Source organism: Ochotona curzoniae, unplaced genomic scaffold (genome assembly GCF_017591425.1).
Source record: "Ochotona curzoniae isolate NIBS_2020 unplaced genomic scaffold, NIBS_Ocur_1.0 contig_2599, whole genome shotgun sequence".
Classification (NCBI taxonomy): domain Eukaryota; kingdom Metazoa; phylum Chordata; class Mammalia; order Lagomorpha; family Ochotonidae; genus Ochotona; species Ochotona curzoniae.
Genome location: NW_024465520.1, coordinates 11,265,910 through 11,292,388, shown reverse-complemented (window position 1 = coordinate 11,292,388; position 26,479 = coordinate 11,265,910). Strand labels below are relative to the sequence as shown.

The window sequence follows — 26,479 nt, the reverse complement described above, 5'->3', positions numbered from 1 at the left end:
TAATTGGATGCCTTAAGTACTTCCAGTGGCCAGGGATCATTCTTACGGCAGCTGCCTCTGCTCTAAGTCTGACTCTGAACAGCAGTCACATGAGTCACGTTTCTTGCAGAGTTGGGTACAGCAGCGCGTGATGTTCAGTGAGCAGGACACGGCGTCCACAAGGTGGCAGTAGCCCCTGACCTGGTGTGTCACCCCGAGGTAGAGGGCAACCACTGCTACCGTCCAGCATGTGGGCTCCAGACCCCAGCTGCAACTGGATCAGCTCTGCTTTCGTTAAATAAATGGTCTCCACTTCATCACCCTCTAAAAAGTCCAAATGAGCACATACATTCAGCCACACATTGGCCCATAGCATCAAGATTACCGAACTAAGATTTCTGAGAGAGTAGGTGGGGTGACTAATGATTGAGGTGAGTTCATGGGAACACCCCCTGACAAATACATGAACACAGATACAGCCCAAGGGGCAACAACAGGAGCCCAGGTGGATGGATGAGTTCTTGCCAACCATGTGTGCAAGTGTCACACTGAGTTTGAAGCTCCTGGCTTTGAGATGGGCATGGCAGGCACTCCTCCTCAACCCCAGTGAGCAAAGCCATCGGTGAGATTTTGGGGGGCTCCACTTCTAGTGCATGATGGGGGAACCTGCTCGGTGCTCCCTGTAAGTCTAGAAGAGTCCATTCCTCTTCCATGTAAGTCCTTTATTCCATAAAGAGCCTGTAAGAATACATGGGTCTCCAGAGAAGGACTGCATCATGGTAAATTAGCAAGATGAGCTGATAAACTAGGGCAGAAGCTACTGCCCTGAATTAGAACTTCCAATGACGGAACAGTGAAATCGCAGGAGCGGCTTGTACAGAAAGAGCCAGTTGCGACTTGAGCTAGGACAATTGCTCTCCTCAAATGCTCCATTGTTTGCCCAGTTGGCAATGCCCCTGCCTTTCTGAACAGCTTTTAGTCAACCTCCAAGAGCTTCCACATTCCAGAGGCAGACCAAGGAAGTTTTGGGACAAGGGCTGCTGGGCGATTTAGCTAAGCACAGGCATGCCTTAGAGAGTTCTAGAACAGTAATCGCTCTGAAAAGGAGCTATACATCATATCTTAGAGTAACTTACAAAGATCACATACCCACGCCCGTAACAGGAAAATAATAAGTTTCTCCCTTTCATTAACCTTTCACAAAATAAACAACAGTATTGGAAGGGTCATGCACAACCAGTCATCTGTCTTGGGCTATCCTGATAATATTGATAATTACTTCCAGAAGAACTTGAGCCACTTCATTAGCAATTAGCACAGACCATGATTCAGGTTCAAAAGGAAATAACAGTCTTGAAGCACAGACAACTTGAAAAAAAAAATTCTACTCATCCCTCGGGAACTCTCCTCCTAGACCTGCTGAATCACCTCCCTATCCAGAGCTGCCGATGCTCTCACCAGCAGCCCAGGGCGGGGACCAGCTGAGCCGGACTGCCTCTGAGAAGACAAAGAGAATTGAACACACAAGACGGTGAGGTAACCCAAGGAAAAGAGCTCACCACATGACCATCCTTTTTTTATAACATTCTGTATTGCTTCAACCCTTATCTCTTTCAACAGAAGCCAACCATCTCTGACTTCCGTGCAGTGCCCTGCTTCTCTACCATTGCAGTCAACAGTACCTGTAAGCCATGCCTGTCTCGGCCTTGGTGGTTTTCCGCAAGGAAACTCCATGGACACGTAAAAATCTCTCCAGGTTTTTCTGCTCCACAGGTCCGCTGGGTTTACCGGGCCAGCAGGCTTCCTGGGGCTGAGGCTTAGTAACCATAAGATGTCTTCTGCATTTCAGAGCAGATTCGCTGCTCCTTGGTAGGCCCAGCTTGGGGCTGGGAATATCCGCACAGGCGGGCTTATACAGATGCATGCTTCTAAACCCAAAGAGGCTGGGCTGGTTTCATAGCGCTTAGCTCTAAGACTGGCTGCGATGGACTCAGGTTGCTAGGCTTTCATGTGACCCTAAAAAGAGCCTGCGTGTTTTCAATTTCTCCCCTCATTTTTTTTTTTTTCTGTGCAGGAGCTGGCACAGAAGTTCCCTGTAGAGCTGATGGAGCCATCCAGGCCTGGGCAAGGAGCAGCCTGAAGGGAACCAATCACTTTTCTCATTCCTTTTAAAAGTTCTCAAAGTCAAATATAAGAAACCACGTTTTGGCTCTGTGGAAAAAATGTGGGCACGCTTTCCCATGCCTTGCTATTTAGCTAAAAGGAAATATTTTGTTAGGATAACGGCCAAATATGAGTTCCTAAGGACTGTAATGCCTTGGGAATGATTTATGAATGTCTGATGGGACTTCTCAACATTATCAAGGATTTTACAAATAATTTTCATGCTAATAGAATGATTCACGTGGGTTAAATATCCATTAACCCTTTGCTTTTTCAGATACAGCTGACAAATGAAAGAAACTATCAACAAGTTCTTAACCTATAAGCAGCAAAGGGCCCACATAGACATAACCAACTTTTTCGACAAAGGTATCAGGAGAGTCTATGGAGAAAGCTAGCTTTTCTACAAATGGTTCTAGAGCAACCTGAAACCCAGAATCAAAACAAATAACTCCAAAATGAATGAACCCTTGCGTTAACTCTTATTTATCTTGGGGTGGATGCCGACATTCTTCACCTTCACACCCGGATCGAGTTCTGGCTACCCCAGTTTTGATCTAGCATTCTGCTAATTCTAATAAATTGTGGCTCCCTGCCAGCTCTGTTGGAGACCCAGATGGAGTTCCGGGGACTGGCTTTGATCTGGCTCAGTCTTAGCCATTGCTAACATTGTGGGGTGGGAGTACTGAACAGATAGAGACTCTCTCTCAATCCAGGGCTCCCATGTGGATGGCAGATGCCCAATCCTTTGCAATATCACAACTGTCTCCTTGGGTCTTCCGCATTAGCAGGAAGTTGGAGCCAGGAGTAGGAGCCAGGTATGGGTTCCCATATGGGCACCTGTTTGTGTCCTGGCTACTCCACTTTTGACCCAGGTGCCTGCTTGCAGCCTGGGAAAGCAGCAAAGGATGATGATGACCTTGGGCCCCTGCACCCATGTGGGAAGCGCAGAAGAAGCTACTGACTCCCATCTTCAGATTGGCTCAGCTGTGGCCACTACAGCCATTTGGGGAGTGAACCAGTGGATGGAAGATTTCTTCTTCTCTTTCTCTCTCTCCTCTCTCTCTCCTACTTTTTCTATCTGTAACGCTGCCTTTCAAATAAATATCTTTGCCTTTCGAAAGAAAGAAAGAAAGAAAGAAAGAAAGAAAGAAAGGAAGAAAGAAAGAAAGAAAGAAAGAAAGAAAGAAAGAAAGAAAGAAAGAAAGAAAGAAAGAAAGAAAAGAGTCCATGAACGCTTTAAAAAAAAAAAAAAAGGAAGCATGTGGTAGGGTGGAGTTAAGAAATATTTTCTCTCTCTCACGAGAGCTGTTAGGTAAATCTGTGTGAGCCATAGAAGTGGTTCCTTGGATTGAGAACATCTGGAGGTTGAACCTGCCGAAGTTCCTTTCAGGAAAGAGACAGAGGTGACCTGGCAGAGCAGATCCTGAATCATGAGACAGGAGCCCACCCCTAGGCACCCTTCTCTCTCTGTCCCCTCAGTTTGGAGCCAGAGCAGGAGACAGGAGAGCAGGAGAAAGCCAACAGTTGCCTGAAATTGAAGTTTCTTTTCATCAAGTTCTAAAGTTGATCAGTGTCATGAGAGGTCCCGGTTTGAATGTAGAGTAGAAATTATACTTAGTAAGGGCTCACTTTGATGATCAATACAAATTGAGAGCAGTTTTAAACTGAGTGTCGTAAGACACTAAGAAACATCTGTGAAACCATCATCTGGAGGCACTTGCTTGGCCCTGGGATCCACCTGTGTTCTTCCACACATGATTGTTGTAGAATTTGGAACTTGTCAGAGACAAGGCCAGAGAGGCTGGGTTGGCAATTAAGGCAACAGTCACGTAAATTGTTGATATTGGGCAGTCAGGCATTATGAGGACTAGAATCCAATGCAAGTTAGCAAGAGCACAGGCCTGGAGGTCAAGTAGGTAGTAAATTAAATCTTTGGCCAATAGCCCACTAGTTGATAGGATTGACACTGTGGTTTAGCATGTAAAGCCTCTGCCTGCAATGCCAACATCCCTTATGATGCTGGTTCAAGTCCTGGCTGGTCTTCTACTCCAGCTAACAAGCCTTGGACAACAGCAGAAGATGGCACAAGTGTTTTGGGGCCCTGCCATCCATGTGGCAGATCCAGATGAAGCTCCTGGGTGCTGGATTTAACCTTGGCATTGTAGCCATTTGGGGAGTAAACCAGTGGATAGAAGATCTCTTCCCTCCCTTTCTGTAACTGACTTTCAAATCTTAGAAAAAAAATAACCTTACACTACTTGATTATCTTGAACTTTACACTACTTGAATATCTTAATCTCTCTGAATTTTCCATTTCAACTTCTGAAGGCGCAAGGCCTGCACAGATCTACATGTGCTCTGCCCGTACATGTGATTTGTTTCTCTTTTTAATGTCCATTTATATATTTTCATCTACTCGCATGTCAAGGCAACAGAAAGATTCAACCAGTGTCCATATAGGATGCCGGTGGTAAAGGCAGTGGCTCAGCATGCTGCACCATAACACCAGAACCAGAAGAGAGGATTATTGTTATAAATGTGCAACTCTTCTGGAACTCTACTCAGTGAAGTAGTTCTCTCTCTCTCTCTCTCTCTCTCTCTCTCTCTTTGAAGATTTGTTTATTTTTATTGGAAGTTCTAGTTTACAGGGAGAAGGAGAAACAGAGGGAAGGATCTTCCGTCCACTGATTCATCTGATGCTTGGTGGCTGCAGCAGCTGGAGCTGAGTTGATCCGGGGTGGGGAGCCTGGAGCTTCTTCCAGGCCTCCTGCATGGGTTGCAGGGTCCCGGGGCTTTGGGCCATCATCAACTGCTTTCCCAGGCCATAGGCAGGGAGTTGAATCAGGGGTGGGTGGAGCAGCCAGGATATGAACTGGTGCCCATGAAGAATTTCGGTGCTTCGAACTGGTGGATTGGCCAGGTCAGCCATTGTGCCAGGCCCTCTGCCCAATATTTTCATCTTAAAAAGAAAAAAAAAAAAGCAACACAAAGAGATAGCTAGACTGAGGAAGAGAAGATGCTTTAACTGAAGGTTCACTCCCCAAACACCACCAGAGTAAGGACTGGTCCAGTCCGGAGTCTGGAACTCCAATTTTATCTCCACTGACGTGGGTTGCAATGACCCAATTACTAGGCCAGTATCTGCTGCCTTCAAGGATACATTAATATGAAACCAGATCAGAAATAGAGCATCTAGGACGCAAATCAGCACTCTCAAGCTGTAGCTTAGCCTATTTTAGCACAACACTGGTCCCTGTTTATGTATTTTACATCCTCAAAACTACTAGTCTACCTTTTGACATTTCATTTCACTGTGTAATCGTCACTGATCAAAGTTTTGTGGTAACACAGCTGAAAATGTTACGCACCGAAAAGCCCTCCTCATATTTCTACCGTGGAAGACAAATGGAATGCTCACTTTGCTAACTTCGTGGTAGTATGTTCTCAATGGCGGGGAAATTTATAATATTTGAAATATACAAGTCCTATCAACATTCTGAAAAATTGTGCTTTACAAGGCTTGCTTTGCTAAAATCTCTCAGGATTATCCTAAGATGAAGGTTAACTTGGAGCAATTTCAGTGTTTGGCATCTTCCCAAACAGATTTAAATATTAGTTCAACTAAGTCACAACTGAATTTTTTAAGAGGTCACTTTTTTTTTAATAGCATACTGGATAGGTTATAACCAAAAAGCAGGAAATAAGTAAATAGGCTTTCACAAAAGCCAGGCTCTAAGCCTCCTGGGATAGTACCTCAATTCATAAGCCATTTACATTTTCTCAGTCATAATTCAAGACTGGTGTTCTTATTCCCCAATCCTCACCAGTGTTAAGGCAGCACATAAGATGCAGAGAGCTTTTTAAAGTAGGCAAAATGATGGCAGCAAGTGATGCTCGCTTCAAGTGGAAGATACAGAAAAAATAATGCAGATGGAGGTCCTAGGATGCAGAAACCAACATTTCAAAATAGCTAAGTGAAACCTCGAGTTTACAGAATATACAGTGTCTCACACATGTTGGTATGGTAAATAGTTGACATTTATTAAGATAAACTACAGTTGTCAAATTGGTTCTTTGGCTTTGAAAAAATTAAAATAAAGCCTGACAGATTTTTAAAATTTCAGGTGCTAGCAGGAGAAAAATCTGCTGGGTGAAAATGTCCATTCTCTAACAGTGTCAGATAAATGAGGCCTAATTATGAATATTTTCTGCATTTAGAAAAGTTATCACATTCATCTTCATGAGTCTCCCTTCCCCATCCCCATAACAGAAACGTAGTGGTTTAGTCAAGCCTTAGTCTAAAAGCAGGTCAAGTTTGTTCTTGGGCTACACACCATTGTTGATTTCCCCCTCTCCTTTCTCACCTGCCTCTTTATTTGCTGACTTTCCTCCTTGTAAAAACCCAGGAGAGCAGGTGGTCTGGGCACAGCTGCAGCAAGAGTAACACCTCACAGAACCCTTGAAAGGCTGAGGCTTGAGCTGCTTTTGTGGCACACCGGGTTCAGCTGCTTCTTGCAACAGCAGCATCCCGTATGAGTGCCAGTTTGAGTCCCCATAGCTTTGCTTCTGACCTTGTTTCCTCCCTGTTAATGTACCCGGGATGGCAGACAAAGATGTCCCAAGTTCCTGAATCCCTACATCATGTGAGACACCTGGGTGGAGTTCATGACTTTGGGTTTTTGTGTCCATTTGGGGGGTTAACCAGCAAAAGGAATAAATGTCTTTCTGCTCTCTCTTCACTTTCCACTTCTCCCTCCATTCCTGTTTTTGTTACTCACCCTTTGAAAGGCATAAGAATTTGTACATTTACAAGTTACTAAAGCTGGGATAGGAGTTCTGTTTTTAATATGCCTTTACTATTATCCAGGTGTAACCTTTTGGGATATCCATCTTTTCAGAAAAGTTTGTAATAGCACTTAAACTTTGGTGGAATAGTGACACCAATTAAGCTGGCAGGAGGTCAGCATCCTGTAAGGATTTGCATAGTGGTATCAGGGGACACACAGCATGACAGCAGCTTGGTTTGCTGTTACATACTAATTTCTTAGCCTATTTTGTCTATAGATATCCAATTCAGCATTCACTAAGCTGCAGTTACATAAGTCATAACGTAGCCATTGTTGCTAAGAGCCTAGTAAGGTCAGCATCGTGGTGGTTGTAGGAGCCATGGGGCATGCAGTGTTCTTTATGCAGACCTGATTTAAGTTCACAGTCTTCAATCATGGGCCTGTCTTTGCTATACTTTCTAGATCATTCCTGGAAAGTGAACTGGGAAGATCATAGAGCAAAAGTCTGAAAGAACTACAAATGCTTCTATGGTTAGATGCTTGATGAATGAATTGCCGCATTCTCCATTGTAAAGATAGACTGACCTAGAGGGAATTGGGGACCAGTGCTCCTCAAGTGCTCTTCAAGCTGCTGCCGTTGGGCAGGGGCGGGTGATCAAACAGGTGATCAAATCAGCCCCAAGGCCACAGGTTGTGAGTGTAAGCCACTAGGAGGCATGGAGGACTCCGATTTCAGAATATACTAAGAAATGCACTACACACAACACTGTCACTCAAGCTGTTGACTCAGAGAGTAGTGTTTGTAACTTTGTTTCTGCTTGTGTTATTTGCTTCCTTAGATTCCACTTCTCCGACAACTTAACTGTTCATATGTGTTTTTTGGTGAACAAAACTACTTTGGAAAATATCCCAATTAATCTTGATAGGTTCAAATTATTTGGAAGAATAAAAATGATTATACCCAGAGTGGGGGCGTGGAAGCCCAGCTGAAATGGTGTGTATTGGGCCTTTGTGTGGGGGGGACAAGAAAAGACAGACTATCCTCCTTCTGCTGGTTCACTCCCCATGTGGCAGCAAAGGCCAGAGCTGAGCTTTCCCCTGCCTTTGGCCATTTTGGTAGTGGTACTGTTTTGTAGTTTTAATTTGTATTTTTTCAGGTCTTTTTTTTTTAATTTTTTTTTTCCTGGATACAGTTCCTAAGGATGAACATAGTGTTGTAAAAGTGCCCCTTAAAAATACATCTGGTCAGCTTGGAAAATAACACACTGAGTCATGGGCTCTCTGGGTGCTCCCCAAGAGCCCTCTGACCTTTGTTTCCATGCACCTGATCCCTCCTCATGAGACAGCAGCCGTGCCTGTGGCCATGGAAAGGGGCGACGGCAGCAGCACAGTCTCCCAGCTGGTGAGGGAGGAATAATGCATGCATTACAGGGAGCCATGGCTTGCCAGAAGCAATTGGAGGAGTAGCAGGAAAAACTCATAGGGGCCCAGGATGCTAGCTGCGTGTTCCTGAATTGACACACCAAAAGCTGTTTCCTTCTACAGAGTCCCATATCCCCACCAGGCTCAGATCAGATCACCATGAACAGGTGTCTGTCCTCATGGAAACAGGAAAGCTGAGAGGCAAGCAGGAACACTAGAAGATGCACCCATCACGTGGCTAAAGCCATGGCACTGGACCAGGCTCGAATGCAGGAGTAACACCAAGCACTTAGTACTTGGGTCACTCCATCATGCAGGAAATAACCAAAGCCTACTTCAGCATCCTCCTCCAACCACAGCTTGGTAGCCAAGACCAAAGACTGGCCAAGCTGCTCAATATACCCATTTCCTTTACTTCCTAGGCTCAAATATGGACTACAATGCTCAGCTTTCTTGTAGGTGAATGTGATTATGTGACTGAATAGCAACCAATGTTATTTCTGTTCCTTGGGACCACTTCATGGCCTGCTCCGTTAAAATGGTGCTCCACATGATCTGTTCTGCTCTCATCTCCTCTCTGCTGAATTGTTTTCTTATTAATATCTATTAATTAATCTATTTGTTTTAATTTGAAAATCAAATCTACGGAAGACTGGGAGAGAGATTGTCCATCTGTTGGTTCACTCAACAAATGGCCAAAATGGATGGAGCTGAGCTGATCTGAAGTTAGGAGCCAGGAACTTCTTCTGGGTTTCCCACTTGGGTGCAGAGGCCTAAGGACTTGGACCATTCTCCACACTGCTTTTCCTGCTGTCAGCAGGGAGATGGACCAGAAGTGAAGCAGTTGGGAATAATCCAGTATCTGAATGAGATGCCAGTGCTGCAGGCAGAGGATTTGCTTGCTGTACCACCACACCAGCTCCTACTGAATCATTTTCAATGCCAGCCGCAAACCAGCTTAGAGAACAAGCATTCATCAGCCTAGGTCCTGCCCAAATGGACCTTCATACATCCTGATAAAAGAGAAGCTTTTTATGCCAAATCACAGAGGGATCAAGATTTAGCAGCTAGGGTCACCTCTAGATACACGGGCTGTATTTCAAGTCTGTCTACGGTGTAGCCTTAGTCAGCATTTAGGAGTCTCTCTTGCATTGGGAACCACAAACAGGTACCTGGTGACCAGTGACACATTGAGCCAGTGAAGCTTTGAATTCAGGTAATTACATACATACCAAGGCACAGAAAACCCCCTGTTTCTTCATCCTTGGCCTGGAGAGTTTTGGCTAAAGCTTCAAGATCGGTACTTGAGGACGTTTATCATAGCAAGGGAGTCTTTGGGGAGTGGGAGGAAATCACTGCATCCACCATCATCTTCAGAGAAACATAGGCAGGTGCTTGTAAAAACTGTGCTGCTTCCCTCTCTCACACAGCAACGGCTAACATCTCAAGCAGGACATCGGCACCTGCCATATAGTGACCACCAAGGGCTAAAGTTGAATAGTCCAAGTCAGCTGCAGCTACAGTGATGGAGTGGGTGGCAGGAGGAAGCAGCAAATGATTCTGACTCAAACCTGCATTCTAAAACTGAGTTCAGCTAACAGAGGACACCACTGGCATGCCTTCCCAGGTCTTTTGATAGAGGGAACTTCAGCAGCAGAAAAGCTTGGTGAAGCCTTCACACGCACAGTGTACTTGATGGCACGGCCTTTTGTCACCAGTCTGTGCTGCTTCACAATGTAGCCCTTTGCTAGACATGTAGCGTAAGAAGTGAGGCTTTCTAACATCCTACCCTGAAGGAGACCACAGCATGGTGGGCAGTGAAGCTAAAGTGACACCTTGGGAGTGTTCAACAGTCAGCCTAAAGTAAGGCTTTCCATTCCAAAGACAAGGAATTAATCCACCAGACATGGAGACATGATTGATCAGATATGAATTGATCGGAGATCCCTCTCTTGGTGGCATGTAAGGGGTTCTCATTTGCCTAATGATTGCCCCGTGTCTCTAGGCTGTGTGCAACTAGATTCTTTCTTAATTCGTCACATGCAGGGTCATGCCCAACAAGATGCTCAACCAGTGACTGCTGGACATCCATTCTCTGATCTCAAGTTTGATTCTCAACGAATGAATCTTCTGGCATAAACTCAGATTCTCTCACATAAAGTCAGCCAGACCCTTCTAAGTTCTTGGATCATGGGCTACTCTGTTAACAAGAATTGCATCTGTTCACTTGTCTGTCTTCACACAGAACCATACCTGGCCTTCTGCAAGTAGGCAGAAATGAACTGTGGGAAGTCCAGCAGCTTTGATAAGAGGGATGAAATACTGTGTGCCTCAATGTCTCTACTGTCCTAGATAATAGCAAACATTTCTGAGATGTGTTAATCACTATGACCTACATTTTTACTCACTTGTTTATGCATCCTGTTAAAAGTGCCCATATTTTAATGATTAAATTGGCTAGGTCTAGAATATGCATAAAACCTTTTGTATTTTACTTCCAAGTTACTTTTCCTCAGAAGAATATTGGTTAAAGAAATCCTTGAAAAGCCATCTGTAGGAATCACAGTGCACTCTCATAAATACTAGTTGAGCACAATAAGATACTAAGCTCTTGGGTTACAAATGAAGCATACATTTTGCAATGTACACTTGGAATCACTCAACCTGAACTATTTACCTAGTCTTGAATATACGTTGTGTATATTAAGTGTCATATTTCAATCTGTATTTCAGACAGCATGAAAAAGCACATTATTCTTCTAAATTACTTCTACATTATCTATTAATTTTTACAACAGTTCTCTGCAGTAGTATCTAGCCCCCTTTCTCAGTCAAAGAAATCAATGCTTTGATAAGTTAAGTTAATTATAACTTAACATTTAACTACTGTCATGTGTGGGTGCTGTTTTGGAGTGTTCCTCTAATTTCAGAACTCTACAGCACCCTCCATTGATGTAGAGAGAAATGATCTGCCATATGAAATACATCAGCATTGGAAAGTCACTAGACAAATCAGAAATGGATGATATTTCAACATAAAAAATTTGTATTAGACTGTTTGAGGGTCCAGCATAGACATGGCCTAGTAAAAATGGCCCTCATTCTTGAAACTTTATTTCTTGAATGTGGAACTTCTGAATTTCCTCTCTGTCACAAACACTTTCTTCAACCATTGAACAATACCCTTGGTTTCAAATATAGGTCATCGTCAAATATGAGTGTAATGAAATCCACAAATCCCTCATGAAAATGAATTAACCTACTGCAAATATTTTAATTCCCTCTTCCCAGAAAGGAAATTAGAGTAAGAGTCCTCAAGCAATTCCTTATTGATGACTTAACCAGAAACACACAGAATTTTTGCCATTGGCAAATGTGTAATAACATTAGAGTCCTGTAACCAACGCTTCATAGATGGGTAAATGCGTAAATGTTTTCTGAGTTAACCATACTTATCTTCCATATACAGGTCTCCAACGGAAATATTACCTCAGGGTATACTTTAAGGACCTATTAGATCAGGAAGGTCTGACAGATTGGGTCACTGAGGCCTAAAACCCCAAACCTGATAAAACTGGGCACAGATAATCTAAGATTATTGAATTATCTCATGCTTTAGGAAAACCTCTCAGCCGGACAATCCAAATTGCTGAGACATAATATAAAAGATGGACTTTACCACCCATCACTTCTGCAGCATCACTACCTGTTCCAAAATATAGCACAAATAGGCCATGCTCACTGCCCTGTGGGCTGAGCACTCACTTTCTGCTTCGCTAGCTGCTCTCTGGGCAGGCTACAGTCCTATCCCAAACCCCTCTGTGCTATATATTCTACAATAAAAGTCTACTCCGCTTTAATCCATCATCTCTGCACCTCTTTGAACCCTAAAATCCTGAAACCAAACACATATTAATTTCTTCCTGGAAACAATCAGGCTGTAGAAATTTAAAAAAAAAAAGAATGGGACATTTTGAATTATTGATGTTATATGGTATAAATATATAGGTATGAAGACCTTCATTCTTTTATTTTCAATGATATTTATGTAGTTTATTAGGATGGGAAGGGTCAAGTATTAGGGGAATGTGGGTGATACCATTATTTCCACATTTTCTTTTTTCTTCTTCCTGTATCTAGGGGAAGAGGGAAGAGAAGGGGAGAAACCCCACCCAGCATCCCAACCACCTCAGTACCCGGGGCTGTGATTAGCCACCCAGTGTCATCCCAGGATCCCCAGTGTGGAGCATATTCTAGGGGTTCTGCTCAAGAGGTTTCTAACAGTTCAATACTTTTGAAATGCTGCCGATCTCACCAATCCAAGGATGAGGAAATCCTTCCAAGGTCCATTTGCGGACAGACTCCACTTTAGATTCTCCATTCACCCAGATATTTGCTGCCAACATTTGGCTGGGACAGTTGACCAACTTGCTCTGCCCTCCTTCTCTGTTAAGGTGCCAGATGTCCTCTGCAGGATCCAGTGTACTACCATGTCCTCCATGTGCATCTGGGTATTTTGTCTACTGCTCTGTTATAGCAAACTGAGGAGGCCTGGCTTTGATACACGCACTCCATGGTCAAACCACAGATTCTGCGATTCTCCCTGTGTTTGGGGTTGTGAGTCCAGCAGTTCAGTTGGGGGATCCCCAAAGAAGCCTTGTCTGAAGTGATCCCAGATCTGATTCTTGTGTGTGCTTGCTAGTATAGGGTCCAGCTCTGTCCATCATCCACTTCAGCCTACGCACACACTGGTATTTACAATTGCTGGGTCAGTTCTGTCTCCAGCCTTATCTCTTATGTAAACCAATGTATGCTATCGCCCAGCCCAACCCTGCTCACTACACACTCAGCCCACATGTTCACCAGTGGGAGCTGCAGCCTAGTTGGAGCGGCCCCCATTCACCCCACGCTTGCCAGTGGGAGCAGCCTTGGTTCCTGTGTTTGGCAGGATGTACAGCAGAATGGTATGGTCTGTCCCACATTCTATTCAGCTCGTGCACATGTCAGTGGGTACTGAAGCCTAGCTCAACCAAACCAACCCCACTATCCGGCCCACACTTATGCCAAAGGATACCATCACCTGTCTAGCCAGGCCCACTCTCAGCCCTGGTTCTCATGTTCACCAGTGGGAGTTGCAACTCATACAGAGATGCTCATTCCCTCCTAGGCCCATTCCCAGTCCCAGATCTTACACTCTTCAAGTGGTTCTGCAGTCTAGCTTGACAGGATTTGCCACCAGTCATGGCACTTGCCAGCTGATGCTGAGGCAAAGCCCAACCAGCCTGCACTTACTCTGGCTTATGCATGCACCAGTGAGTGAGTACCATCAGTTAGCCCAGCCTGGTTCTCACCAGACTAAGCTCACATACAGGCGAGTGGGGCAGTGATCTGCCCCATCCCAGTTCTCATGCTTGCCAGTGGGAGCAGTAACCCAGTTGGGAAGTTCCCTGCAACCCTCCTACCAGGCTCACACACACACACCAAGATCCATGTATGCTGGTGGATGTTTCAGTCCAGTCTGGCATGGCCTGCCTCACCTTGGCATCTGCCAGCTGGTGTTGTAGCCTGACCTGGCTTGCCCCCAGTTCCAGCTCATACTCATGGGTGTTACAGCCTTGCCCAGTTCAGTCAGCCCCCAGTCCTAGCTCTAATGTGAATTGGGCTGGTGTTGCGGCCCAACTCAGCATGTCCTGCACCCTATCCTGGTTCTCAGATATGCCAGTTTTTTGGCTGGTCTGGGCTACTACACCTAGCCTTGGTTCTTGCACTTTATCCTGACAGAAGTGTTCCCCAAGCTCCTCTATAACGCCTCCTCCCAGTGACAGATCTCACACACACCAATGGATCCTTGCCCAAACCGACTTAGTCTATCTCCTATCCTGGTAGGAAGAGTGGCCTTGCCCAACCGGCCCATACCCATTCCAGTTCTTGCTCTTGGTTGCTACAACCCAGCCACACCTGGCCCATGCCCAAACATAGCGCTTATGATTCAGCATGGGTAGAGACCTAGCCCCGCTCATTCTACACCCACCCTGACTCTCATGAGCCTCAGTGGGTGCTGGTTAAAGTCTAGCACAGTCTAGTATACCCCAACCCAGTCCACACTCGAGCCTGGAGACATTGCAGCCATGTTCATTCCCAATCATCACTCCCCATTCCAGTTCTTGTGCTCACGAGTGGGAACCACAACCCATCCATGGTGTCCCCTTAGCTCCTAACCCGGCCTGGCCCCTGGTTGCTCATGTCAATGGTTTCTCTGACCCAGCTTAGCATAGTCCAACCCCTGTCCTGGCCTTTGCCATGGGATACTGCAGCCTAGCCTGGCCCGGACCACCCCCAGTCTCAACTCTAACTGGTAGGTTCTGCAACCTAGCTCTGCCCAGTCTGCTCCCATCCCTGGCTCAACACCTTCACGCTTTTTCACTATACTGATTAAGCAAAGGACACAAAAGGTTATTATCAACCAATGACCGATAACGTTGCCCAGAAGATCACCATGGAAGACATGACTCTGGATCATACCCAATCCAATTTTTCCTAATTACAGCACAAGTTGTGCTTAAAGGAATATAATACGCAAGGAAACCATCATGAAGGCTTGGCTTTGTTAAGTCTTTTTCTCAGAAGCTCTTCAATAATAGATCGTGATGTTTTGAGATCAAAGAATTGTAATGAGATACACTTCCAGCATCAATAAGTTCATTTTCTCTTTCTTTGAATGAGAATATCCCCCTCAGATCTTTCCTCAATGGGTCTTAGCAGCCCCTACAAGTGCTTCAGACCAGTCACTCTGACCAGGAATTCTCACTGTATCTTCAGAACATTTATAGAAGTTTATCTCATTCTAATTTTTAGGTGTTTCTTTCTGAGTTGTGACTTAGATTTAGAAATAACATTTTCTCACTGCTTTGGTAAGTGGAAGTTGGGGCCATTTGTAGTGTGTCATTCCTACAAGCTTTTAGTTTGAATCCATCATTCAACTCTTAGTTCAACTCTTAGTAAATGTTCCTGTGGTGAATTTTTCTGATTAGGGATGCAAACATGGGGGCCTTTCAGAATACGGGTTTACTTTATTCAGTAGACTAGAGAATTTCTGCCCCACCCTGCAATCTCTACAAAGAGATTTTCAATATCATTTAATGAAAAATGGAAATATCTTTAATTCCCAAGGATTTTGCTGTAAAAACAACAGGAAATAAATACTCTTAATTTCATGACTACAAACCACTTTACTCAATAAACTTGCCTTCCAACAATTACTTGCAACTTTCACCTTCCTCTGTGTCGTTTGAAGCCAGGGTTCAAAAAGGAATAGAAGGCAGAATTTTATGGATTTTCCTTCTATGTATCTGTCTTTCTGTGATCTCAATCATGGGACTCAGAGACTATAGCTATGGTCAATGTGTTATCCACACTCTCGCCATCAACCCAAACCACCCTTCAACAAGCTCACACCTTCCAAACAGGCAAAACCAATGTCTTTCCCTCACCCAAGCTCTCAAGGTGAAATAATTCCCACAAGATTGCAAACTTGTGTTTACTATTGTTTTTTTGAAAGGAAACTTTTGTCTACAACCCCTTCATTCCTCTGACTTGCCCTTAAAAATTTCAATACTTGTGTCCTGTCACTTCTCACGGCTGTGTGCTTGCAGGGGTCTCTACTGCATCACAGTTCAGGGAGCTTTGTTTGCCTTTTGCACCAAGTCCCTGTTCTGTAGTCAGACATTCTTACATGTCAGTTATTGTAAGGCCATGACAACCAGTAAGCTTCTCAGCACTTTGGGAAAGAAATCAAAGCATGCACTCCTGAACACCTGCAAGCAGCCTCATCCAAGGGCACCGTTCAAGGCACTCTACCTGTGCGGCATGCCGGTGGTGTAGGCGGTGGTGTGCTCGCTGGACAGGTCACAGAGCTTCAGGTACCAGTTCATCTCCACTTCCCGCAGCTGTGCCAGTTGCCGTGCCCTGAGCTGGCTTTGCCCTGAGGGGCTGAGGCTGCCGTCTTTGACATTTTCTGAAGCTTTCTTGGGAGATCTGTCCTTACTCCCTACAGAAAAGGCAGACTGCTTTCTGAGTTTGCTGGTCTCCTCGGTTATCTGGCTCCCTGCCGCTCCTGTCCGGGCTGCCAGCATAGTGGAGGCTTGTGTCTGCCTTCCAGACAAAACTAAGTGACTGTCATTAAACTAATTCAGATTGTTTGTTCTGCTTCGGCCTCCTTCCTCATCCCTGTCCCCCCCTGCCTCTAACCTTATCCTGCCTCACAGCTGTAACTGAGCCAGGTTGAGGCTCGCTGGTAAAGATATCTCTAATCTTTCCGAAGGAAGAGGTAAGACAGCCACTACCCAGGTTATCCAAGAACACAGACATTTTAAAGGTGACCTTAACGACTTGGCAGCTCTGCAGTCTCACGGACTGATTTTTTCAGCAAAGTTAGGGTTTCTGCTTCATTCAGCAATGATAATTCTGAACCTGAGATCACCGGCGCTCGGCAAATTACACTTGATTGTGATGTTAGAATTAGAAACAAAATTATTATCTGGAGACTCTTATTATCTGACTCTCTTAATTAGAATCCCTTTGGAGCTTTAAGCCTTTTACTATGAATGTCCTCAAATAAGCTTCACAATATCAAGACAAGGGGAGAGCTAGTTCTCTCGTGAAAGGCTTAAGACAAAATTTCAATGTATTTTATGCTGCTTTGGGGGAGGAAGTTTGTTGAGCGTCGGTGAACAATCAAGTGTTCTTTTGTTCCTGATGTAAGAATGGTGAGCCCGCCATAACTGCTGCAGTGATCAACCCTCTTAGCAAGCTTACTGGGTGGAAGGCATAAAGAGCATCTTGTACTTGGGGACACTGAGGCTGAGGGGCAAGGGGAAATGTAGAAGAGCTGGTGGGATGATGGAATCCTGCGTGTGCAAGTGTGTTTGCAGGTATGCACGGGCGTGTATGCCCACTGCACAATGAAAACTGGTTCTAAAAGGGGTAGGAATGGTCCATGTCCTTGTGGTTAAGGCACAGTAGGCTGACCCACACACATCCACAGGCCTGGCTTCCGTTCCAGCTCAGAGAATAGGGGTGTTAGTGCTCCCTGGAGGAATCCGTTACAAACACGTATTTGGTGATCTACCAAGTCCGAAGCATCTGTGAAGCAACCTATTTCCATTCCGTATCAGCTATCCCTGTGTCTGCTGTCTGTAAAGGATTCAGAGAGATATGTCAATTTTTCTGTTCATGACAGGACTGTAAGTTAAAGAGCATAGAGATATGACACAGTCTCAGAGTAACCTGAGAGGGGCAACAGAGGTTAGAAGAAGTGAGAGGCTCTTAAAGAACCAAAGATACAGTTGGCTCCTCTGGAAAACAATGTCATTGTTTCAGAGCACACCTCTGGCTATTAATTAATCAAAGCCAAGATTTAGGTGACAACAAAACACACCAAGCAGGATTTTCCGTATTTAGGTAAAAGATGTTTGTTACCGGTACTCACAGTAGTCTAGGGTTAGCGATGTGTAACCTGAAGCAGGGATCCAGGGGCAAGGTTCAGCTCATGCCAACCAAGGGGACCAGTACCTCCTGAGGCTATGGGGAGTCTTAGAACTTGCAGTGCCTGCAAGCTGCAGCCCCTCCTCCTGCCCCCAACCTCCAGAGTCACTAGAATTGTTGAACATGGCAGCAATCAGGCTCCCCAAAGCGTGGGCTCTGAGGACACTCTTCCCAGTGTGATGCCCTTGGAAATCCACTTGCCTGGGAATGCAGAGGGCATCACAGTTCCTTTGGCCCACCTGTATGTGATGGGAAGGGAAAGGATGTTGTTAAAGATTTGGTCAGGATTTCAGTGCGCCTGAGTTTGAATCCTAACTCCATCACTGCTTTGCTCTCTCATCTTGGACAAACTGCTTATCCATTCCACGCTTAGGCATTTTCATCTATAAAAGCAAGGTCAATTCTCCCCTTGTCCTGTAAAAACAGGGCCCAAAATTTCTTTAATAGGGTTTTTATTGATAGGTGGAAACTGTTTCCCTTCCCTGGGAGCCTGGGTGAGATCAGTAAAATAGAGTAGAAGCAATGCCAGGTGACAGTGACAGCAAGCCAGAAAAGGCACCCAGCTTCTCCCTATTGTCATCGGGATGTTCATCCTGGGGGCTGCCAGCTGTCATGTCAGGATTTGACTGTCAACAACGCCATGTGGGAGTGCACCTTGCCAGTGCCCTCAGCAGTAGCCCCAGCAGGTTCCCGACCACAGCCTGCAGCCTCAGCCAACTCTGAACCAGCCTGCTTGGCACAGAGCACAATCAATCCATCAATCCCAGACAACATTTGACTGCAATTGTAGGAGGCGCCCCAAGTAAGAACCCACTCTCTTCCCAAATTCCTGACCTGCACAACCATGAGCTAAAAAAAATGGTTGTTTGCTTATCACCATTCAGTTTGGGGATGAGCTATTGTGCGCACTAGCTCCAGAATTCTGCTTGTATCCTCATTTTAAACATTTAACAAAATGTGTATGATAGACTTAGTACAATGTCTGGAAGATATTAACACACGGTAAGTATTACTATTTATCCTCCAGATTAGATACCATGGCAACACTAGAATTCACAATGTCTGCTTACACTTCCCTTTTCCATTTGAAAGGTTGAGTATTAACATAAACACACTTAAGTACACAACATTTTCCATCATAAACTAAGTTGTTGCAAATGATGAAATGTCTGGTGCATTGCTAAGTATTGTTATTTCTTAATAAAGTTGTTACATCTCTATCAAAATGCAGTCAATGGAATTTAAATCCCACAGCTACTTGATATCTATCAGTGTCCATTTTAAAAATTCATGAACAAGCTCTTCTTTGGCAGTTGGAAATTTTACATTGCTCCCTTTTCTCCCTGCACTAGTTTTTCCAGTTCATTTCTCATTCAAAATTTTGCTATGATAGGTATTTGAACACTGAAACTGTTTTATAGATGACCCTTTAAAATAATTTTCTGCAACAAAAATGTGAATATAGACAAAACATTTAAGTGCCCACACTCTAATTGTTTTACAGTTTTACAGTATCTTTTGCTATCACGACTAATACTGTACATGATTAATCAAAATTAAGTTTTATAAATTTTAACAGTTTTTCCCTTAACATTAAAAGGAAAGTTTTATTGGAAATACATCTTTTTAAAACATGGGTGGGCTAGGACTTTTCTGAAATGGAGCTTGTGTTCGCAGAGGAACATAATTTATTAGTCAAATGAGACAAGATATAGTATCAATGTTAGCAGCATGTTTTTTCATTTTTAAAGATACATTTTCTGAGCAATCTTATTTACATAGATAATTCAATGAAAATGCAAGTTTTGCTCTAAAAAAATTATTCCATTCTTAATAAAAATAGATTTATTTGTAAAGCTTATAAAGAAGGAGGGACAGAGAGAGATCCTACTCCATCTTTTGGTTCATTCCCCAGGTGGCCATATGTGCAGGGCTAGGACAGGCCAGCCAGGAACCAGGAGCTTCGTCTAGGTCTCTTACATCTGTATCAGGGACCCAAACCTTTGGGTCATCTACTTCTTTTCCCAGGCCAATATCAGAGAGCTGTATTGGAAGTAGAGCAACTAAGAAATGAAAGATCAAATGGGATACCAGAGTCATAGGCGGCTTATCCGTTATGCCACAGTTCCAGCCCCTCCATTCTTCAAATTTCTCTCTCTCTGCATATATATACATATATAAAAAATTACATATCTGATATAATATTATATCATATATCTGAAATATCTGATATAATTTCTGTAGTATTACATATATAATATACTTAAGTCTGATAAAAACTTATGATATTTAATAATATATGATATATATAGTATTATCTATATACTCACTGTGATGTGCCACTCAAAGTGGTGTATTTATGATGCACTACCACCAACTGTGAGATTGGGAGCTCTCAGAAGGCTCTAAAGATGTTGGTGGGAGTACAGACTAATGCAGCCCCTGGAAACCAGCATAGAGAATGCTCAGACGACTGAAAATTAATCTAGCATACAACCCAGCTGTCCCACTCCTGGGAATATATCCAAATGAAATTATATCCACATACTATAAACTGGCCTGCAGCCCTATTATAGCTGCACAATCCACAGAAGTGAAGACGTAGAGACACCCAGTTCCTGTCCACAAATGAAGGGATAAAGAAACTAGTACATCTGCAGAGGGGCTAAGATGGCCAGTCGGGCTAGGAGTGTGTAGCCCTGAGTGGGAGAGAACGGTGGGAGAAAAGTGGTGCTCTGCAGAACTGAAATAGTAAAAATTGCTGCATTAGATAAGCAGAGTTCACAAGACACCTGTGGAGAAAATGTTAAACTATGTGGATGAGGAAAAGTGTTAAAAATGTCAAAGGTTTCAGCCCACCACTCAACAGGAGGATAAGCAAAAGTGAACTACAGGGAGACCACCCACCTGGCAGACAACTACCTTGTGGTTTTGGGGCTGACACAAAGAGAGCCTGATCAGGCAGACTCCTGTGAGAGTCCCCCGAGAGGGAGTGCATGGCCAAAAAAAAAAAAAAAAAAGCCACAGGAGCAAAGGACTGTCCCCAACACCCTAGAAGGGAGGCAACACTGCATGGATTCCACAGACTGCTAATCGTCCCCAGATCAGCACAGCCTCTCCATCAGGGAGCAAGCCACTGGGGAGTGAGCCAGCTGAAGTAGAGAATTGGGAGATGAATTTGGAGTCCACTCCACACACTGAAGATCTGCACCCTAACCCCTCTAAGAATAACCAGGGCCACCCAAAAGGAGCATGCTGGAACCCAGGAGGGCAGAGACTGGATCAGAATCACCTACACAGATCCTGGCAAGCAAGGTGGAACTGAAAACCAAACAGATTTGTGTGGGCAGACTTGGATCCTGTTGCACAGATTCCAACATCTGGTGCATGAGCAAGAAGACGTAAAAAGCGATGGCTGCCCAAGTCAAGTCAAGCAGTCCAAGCATGAGTGCTTGAGTGCTGGGAACAGTTCAGACACCCACTTGAGCAGTCCAGGCACCTCACGGGGGAGTCAGTGAGCAGCAAACACAGGCACGTTGACAAGAGGATTGGCAGTGGCTGCAGGAGAGGTGGGAAGGAGCAAACCCATTGAGCTGCACATGGCTCCATGGTGCTGGAGACCAGAAGCAGGGCGAGAAAGAATGAAGCACTCATCATCAGGCATGTGGCTCTGTGACTCCACAGGTGCTCCAGTTGCTGCCTCAACCAGTGTCCACAGAGCCAGGAGACCAGCAGCCCCAGTGTGCCCAACACCTTAATGCAAGTCCCAGGTGCCACCAGGTCCTTGTCAGCAGCTAGCAATAAACAAAGGGAAGTCTGCTTTGAAGTCCAGGGAATCCATCCCTCCTACCCCCAAAACACACACACACAGAGAGAGAGAGAGAGAGAGAGAGAGAGAGAGAGAGAGAGAGAAGGGATATTCTCTTGCTACCATTTTCAAGTCTCTCTAGTCATCCGTGAAGACTCAAGGTAGACCAGCCATGACTCATTTGTCTCAAAGAGCAGTTACCCCAGTCACCAACTAGGACAGGATAAGGAAAGACTGAAGAGAAATGACATAGTTTAAAGTACGGCAGTAGCCCTATGGTCCCTGGTGCCACTGAAACCATGAGTGAAAGAGTGGCTAGGCAGACAAAAGCACAGATACAGCAGGCAGGGTGGCATGAACTGCGGAGACCAAGGTGGGACCGAAGCATGGGAACCCAAGGCTGAAGCTACCAAGAACAACCAGCACAAGCAGCCAGACACCATCTCAGATCGAGAATGAATAGGAACCTGGGTACAGAACGGGAACAGTAAAATCTACCCACACAGCAGGAGCAACACAACGAAAATGCAGAGCCTGCCTGAAGGGCAAGCCTGTAGGTCTGAAAGACAAGAGACAGGGTGACAGAAGAGCTGCAAGCCACACCAATGAGGAAACGCGTGTTTCCCTCAGAAATGAGCAAAGCGCCATCACTTCCTATTCCCTGGGAATTCTTCCATAACTTTAAGAGTATCTACTAGCAACAAGTTCTTTATTTGAAAACACATGGCTTTCACTTTTATTCCAAAAAGGATATATTGTCCGAGTATTTGTGTTTCTTTTCAGTATCTTGCAGATTTTTTTCATCTCCTTCAGGTTTCTGTACCACCTGATGAGAAGTCAGTGATTTGAGGCTATTTTACCTTTGTATGCAATGTGTTGGGTTTGGGGGGCTTATTTCTGTATTTTGTGTTAAAGTATTTACCTGGGTTTTCTCTGTATTTCTAGAGCATGAGATTCACTGAAATTCTTGAGATTGTATGTTTCTTTTTTAAAAAATAAACATATTTTAATACCATTTTACACAAAATTTTTTAAAGATTTATTTATTTTTATTGCAAACTCAGATATACAGAGAGGAAGAGAGACACAGAGAGAGGAAGATCTTCCATCCGATGATCCACTCCCCAACTGGCCACAACAGTTAGTGTTGCGCTGATCTGAAGCCAGGAACCAGGAACCTCTTCCGGGTCTCCCACATGGGTGCAGGGTCCCAAGGCATTGGGGTGTCCTCGACTGCTTTCCCAGGCCACAAGCAGGGAGCTGGATGGGAAGTGGGGCCACTGGGACACGGGCCAGCATCCACTAGGCCACCGTGCCGGGCCTCATTTTACACAAATTTTTAAAGATTTGTTTATTTTTACTTGAAAGAAAGATTTATAGAAAGAAGGAAAGACAGAGACAGAGAGATTCCATCTGTTGGTTCACTCCCCAAAATGGCCAAAATGGCCACAGCTGATCTGATCTAATGTCAAAAGCTCCTTTGTGGTCTGCCACCTGGATGCAGGAGCCCAAGGACTTAGGTCCTCTCCACTGCTTTCTCAGGCCAAAAACAGGGAGCTGGATTAGAAGTGGAGCATCTAGGACTTGAACCAGTGGCCATATGGGATGCTAATGCTAGCAATCAGAGGATTAGCTTGCTGAGTCACCACACAGGCTTCAAGCACTGTTTATTTAATTAACTAAATCTGGAAAAAAATTTGGCCACTATTTGTATAGTCTCTCCTCTCCTCTGAGACTACAATAACATAAGCATTAGACGTTTTGATACTGTTCCTTACTGAACTAATCAAAAGCTTAGTGCTGTCATGATACCCGAGTCTCATCACCTAGGCCCCACATCACATCATAGGGCAAACGACGTACCTTTTAAGAGAAACAACACTTGCATAAATTTTGTTGCTCTATTTTAATATGAGTTATTGTTGGTGATCTCTTATTGCACCTAATATACAAATAAGCTTTACCAGCATCCATGGAAAAGCAGTACATACCGTGTTGCATACCATCTAAGCTAGCTAGCAACTGCAGGGAAGCATGGAGCCCATCCTACATGATCCAGCAGTGCCACTGTATTAATGAACAGCACACTGGCTATTTGTTCCATTAATGACTTGGATGCTTTTTCTTAACCTTCTTGGTATAAGGCTGCTTTCTTTCCTGTGAATTAACTAAAAACAAGTCACCTAGGAGTCACTTTGTATTCCTACTGCACTTCTGCTGTATTAATATGCTACTTGTTTTCTTTAGCACATTGTCACAATGAAAATAGAGCTCCCCTCGGGAGACTTAGAACACTGCTATTCTTGAGGCATGGAGTGTCCCTATCTAAAAATATTTAAGAGCAAACAAACAAATAAAAACAGGTCAAAGCTGTCAGGTGAAATGTATGCAGAAGCCTCAGAGGTTCTCACTGCCTTAAGGAAATATCAAGACAATGCTAGAGGGACCCCGGCAGCCTCCTACTTAAATCTAGAGATGAGAAAATCTGCTGCTTCCTCTCCACCTGCTCTCCCTTGAAGGAGAGGGAGGGCTGAGCATGAGCCTGTGGGTAAGCAGAGTGAACAAAACGGGAGGTCAGCGTTGTCTTTGATCTCGTTTCTATTTGCATCCTGTTGCCTTGGTTCCAGTCCTCAGATGGATCCTAACTCAGTTACTCATGATAATACTGGACTCGGGTTGTGTGGGGGAATACAAAGCTTTTTTTACTCCATGTTAAAAAATAGCAAAGAATGGTCTCCATTTTAGATGCGTGACTTTCTTGCTTCCTACACTGATCTGCCCTGCTGTTTGGTAGAAAAAGCACAACTTTGTTTCTCACCAGGTTTAAAGGAATACCATTTTTTATTAGTTAAACACAACTAAATAGTCTAAAGGAGGCTTTCATGAATAGTTTCCAATACAAAGATCACACAGCTTAAAGGAAAATTTCAAGAATAAAAACCATAACATCAACTCCATGGCATAATAGGCTAAGTTTCTATCTTGAGCTCAGGCATCCCATATCGGCACTGGTTCATATCTTGGCTTCTCCATTTCCAATCTAGCTCCCTGCTTATGGCCTGAGAAAGTAGCAGAGAATGGCTCAAGTCCTTGAGACCCTGCACTCGTGTGGGAGACCCAGAAGAAGCTCCTTGCTTCAGATCAGCTAAGCTTCAGCTGTTGCAGCCATTTGGGGAGTGGACCAGAGGATGGAAGATCCTTCTGTGAGTCTTCTTCTTTTAAAAAGAAGAAAAACCACAAACATTATAAAGGAAGTAAAATAAAGCATGTGCATAGTCAAGAAAGAGGCAGTCCAAAGAAAGGAGTGCCTTAAAGCATGAATTCAGTGCTGAGACACAGGGGAGTGTAGCAGGGATCGGGGGTGGATCAGAACTCTGCTGCGAGTCAGCTAGACGAGCTGAGCAAATAATTCATCTTCCTGAATCTGTTCCCTCTGGCACATAAAGAAAATACAGATCATGATACTTCAATGAAAATTACAAATATTGAGTGTAAATCATCTGGGATGTGGTAAATGATCAATAAAACATTTTGTCATTTTATTGCTCTATTATTTCCTTTAAACATCCAAGTGTTTTCTAAATGCACCAGTGCATCCACATATTCTTTCTTTATGATATAAGTGCATGCACACTGAAGCACCTGGCCCAATTTTCTTTCAGAATCTGCAGGTTTATTTATTCTGTGATTGCCCTGCACTCATGAAATTCAGACCCTGTCAGCAGGGAACTCTGTTCCACTATGACTGTGACCTAGTTTAGGACCCACTCTGCACTGACTACTTAATGCTGGAGAACAAACCCAGAGATTTTCCCCTACGAGTATTTAAAGGGCTTAACATGCTATGGCTAGCTAGGATGTAAGTCAGGAGACTGGGGAGCAGGATCAGACGACCATTAGGGCATCAGACTTGATCTGTCCAGGGATGAGATAACAGAAGGGAACCACCCATATGCAGAGATGCAGACCCGCCTCCCGAGCTGATTACAGTGCCACGAATATCCTTACAATCTCTTCCAAGCTCAGGTGTAATATTCTTTCATGGAATTAATAATGACATGTAGAGAAAAAAAATTGGGGCTAGCACCATGGTATACTAGGCTACACTTTTGCTTGCAGTGGTGGCACCTCATATGGGCATCAGTTCATTTCCTGGCTGTTTTTTTTTTTTACTTGGAAGGCAAAGCAACATAGCGAGTACACATTCATGGAAATGGGGGTGGGAGATACAGAAACAGAAAGAGATTTTCTATCCAGCAGCAGTCAGGACTGGACAAGGCCAAAGGCAATATTTAGATACTCCCATCTGGTTTTGCACATGGGCATCAGGGACACAGTACTTGACCCATCATCTACTGCCACCAAGATGTGCTTTAGTAGGAAGTTAGATTGGAGAAAGTCAGATAGAGCCAATCTGAAGCTAGAGGCCATGAGTCTAGAGTGGCACCTGGCAGTGTGGTGCAGTGAGTATCTTGCAGTGCTTGACAGTTCAGCTGGCAGCATGAAGAAACAGTGCATTTAGCTTGACCCAATGTTGGAGTTATACAAGCAGAAGGGGGGGGGAGCACAATGAGAGTAACGACATTAGAACTGGAAAAATTGTAGTGATGGACAATGGTTATGTCTGGTTTGTGAACAAGAAGTGGAACACAGGAAACCGATGATAGAAAAATAAAATGAGAACAAATTTCTGAAGGCCAAAGCTAATTGCACACTGCCATGCTTCTCACTGTCTCTCAAGGGCCAATGAATTTACAGATGGATAAGAGGCCAA

General features: G+C 44.3%; 1 protein-coding gene across 3 annotated transcripts in view; it reads right to left on the bottom strand.

Annotated features, from left to right (window-relative positions):
* The window catches only part of KCNAB1 (potassium voltage-gated channel subfamily A member regulatory beta subunit 1), a 370,144-nt gene extending 353,608 nt beyond the window's left edge, over nucleotides 1-16,536 (bottom strand). Inside the window, exon 1 of one of the 3 annotated variants that reach the window (XM_040974843.1) lies at nucleotides 16,212-16,536. In XM_040974843.1, coding sequence (XP_040830777.1) covers nucleotides 16,212-16,486 — 275 coding nt within the window. In that variant the 5' untranslated portion in view covers nucleotides 16,487-16,536. Of the gene's footprint in view, nucleotides 1-1,661; nucleotides 1,904-16,211 lie in introns of those variants that run through there. The other 2 variants (XM_040974846.1, XM_040974844.1) reach the window with 2 other exon arrangements.
* Nucleotides 16,537-26,479: the final 9,943 nt, after the last annotated feature.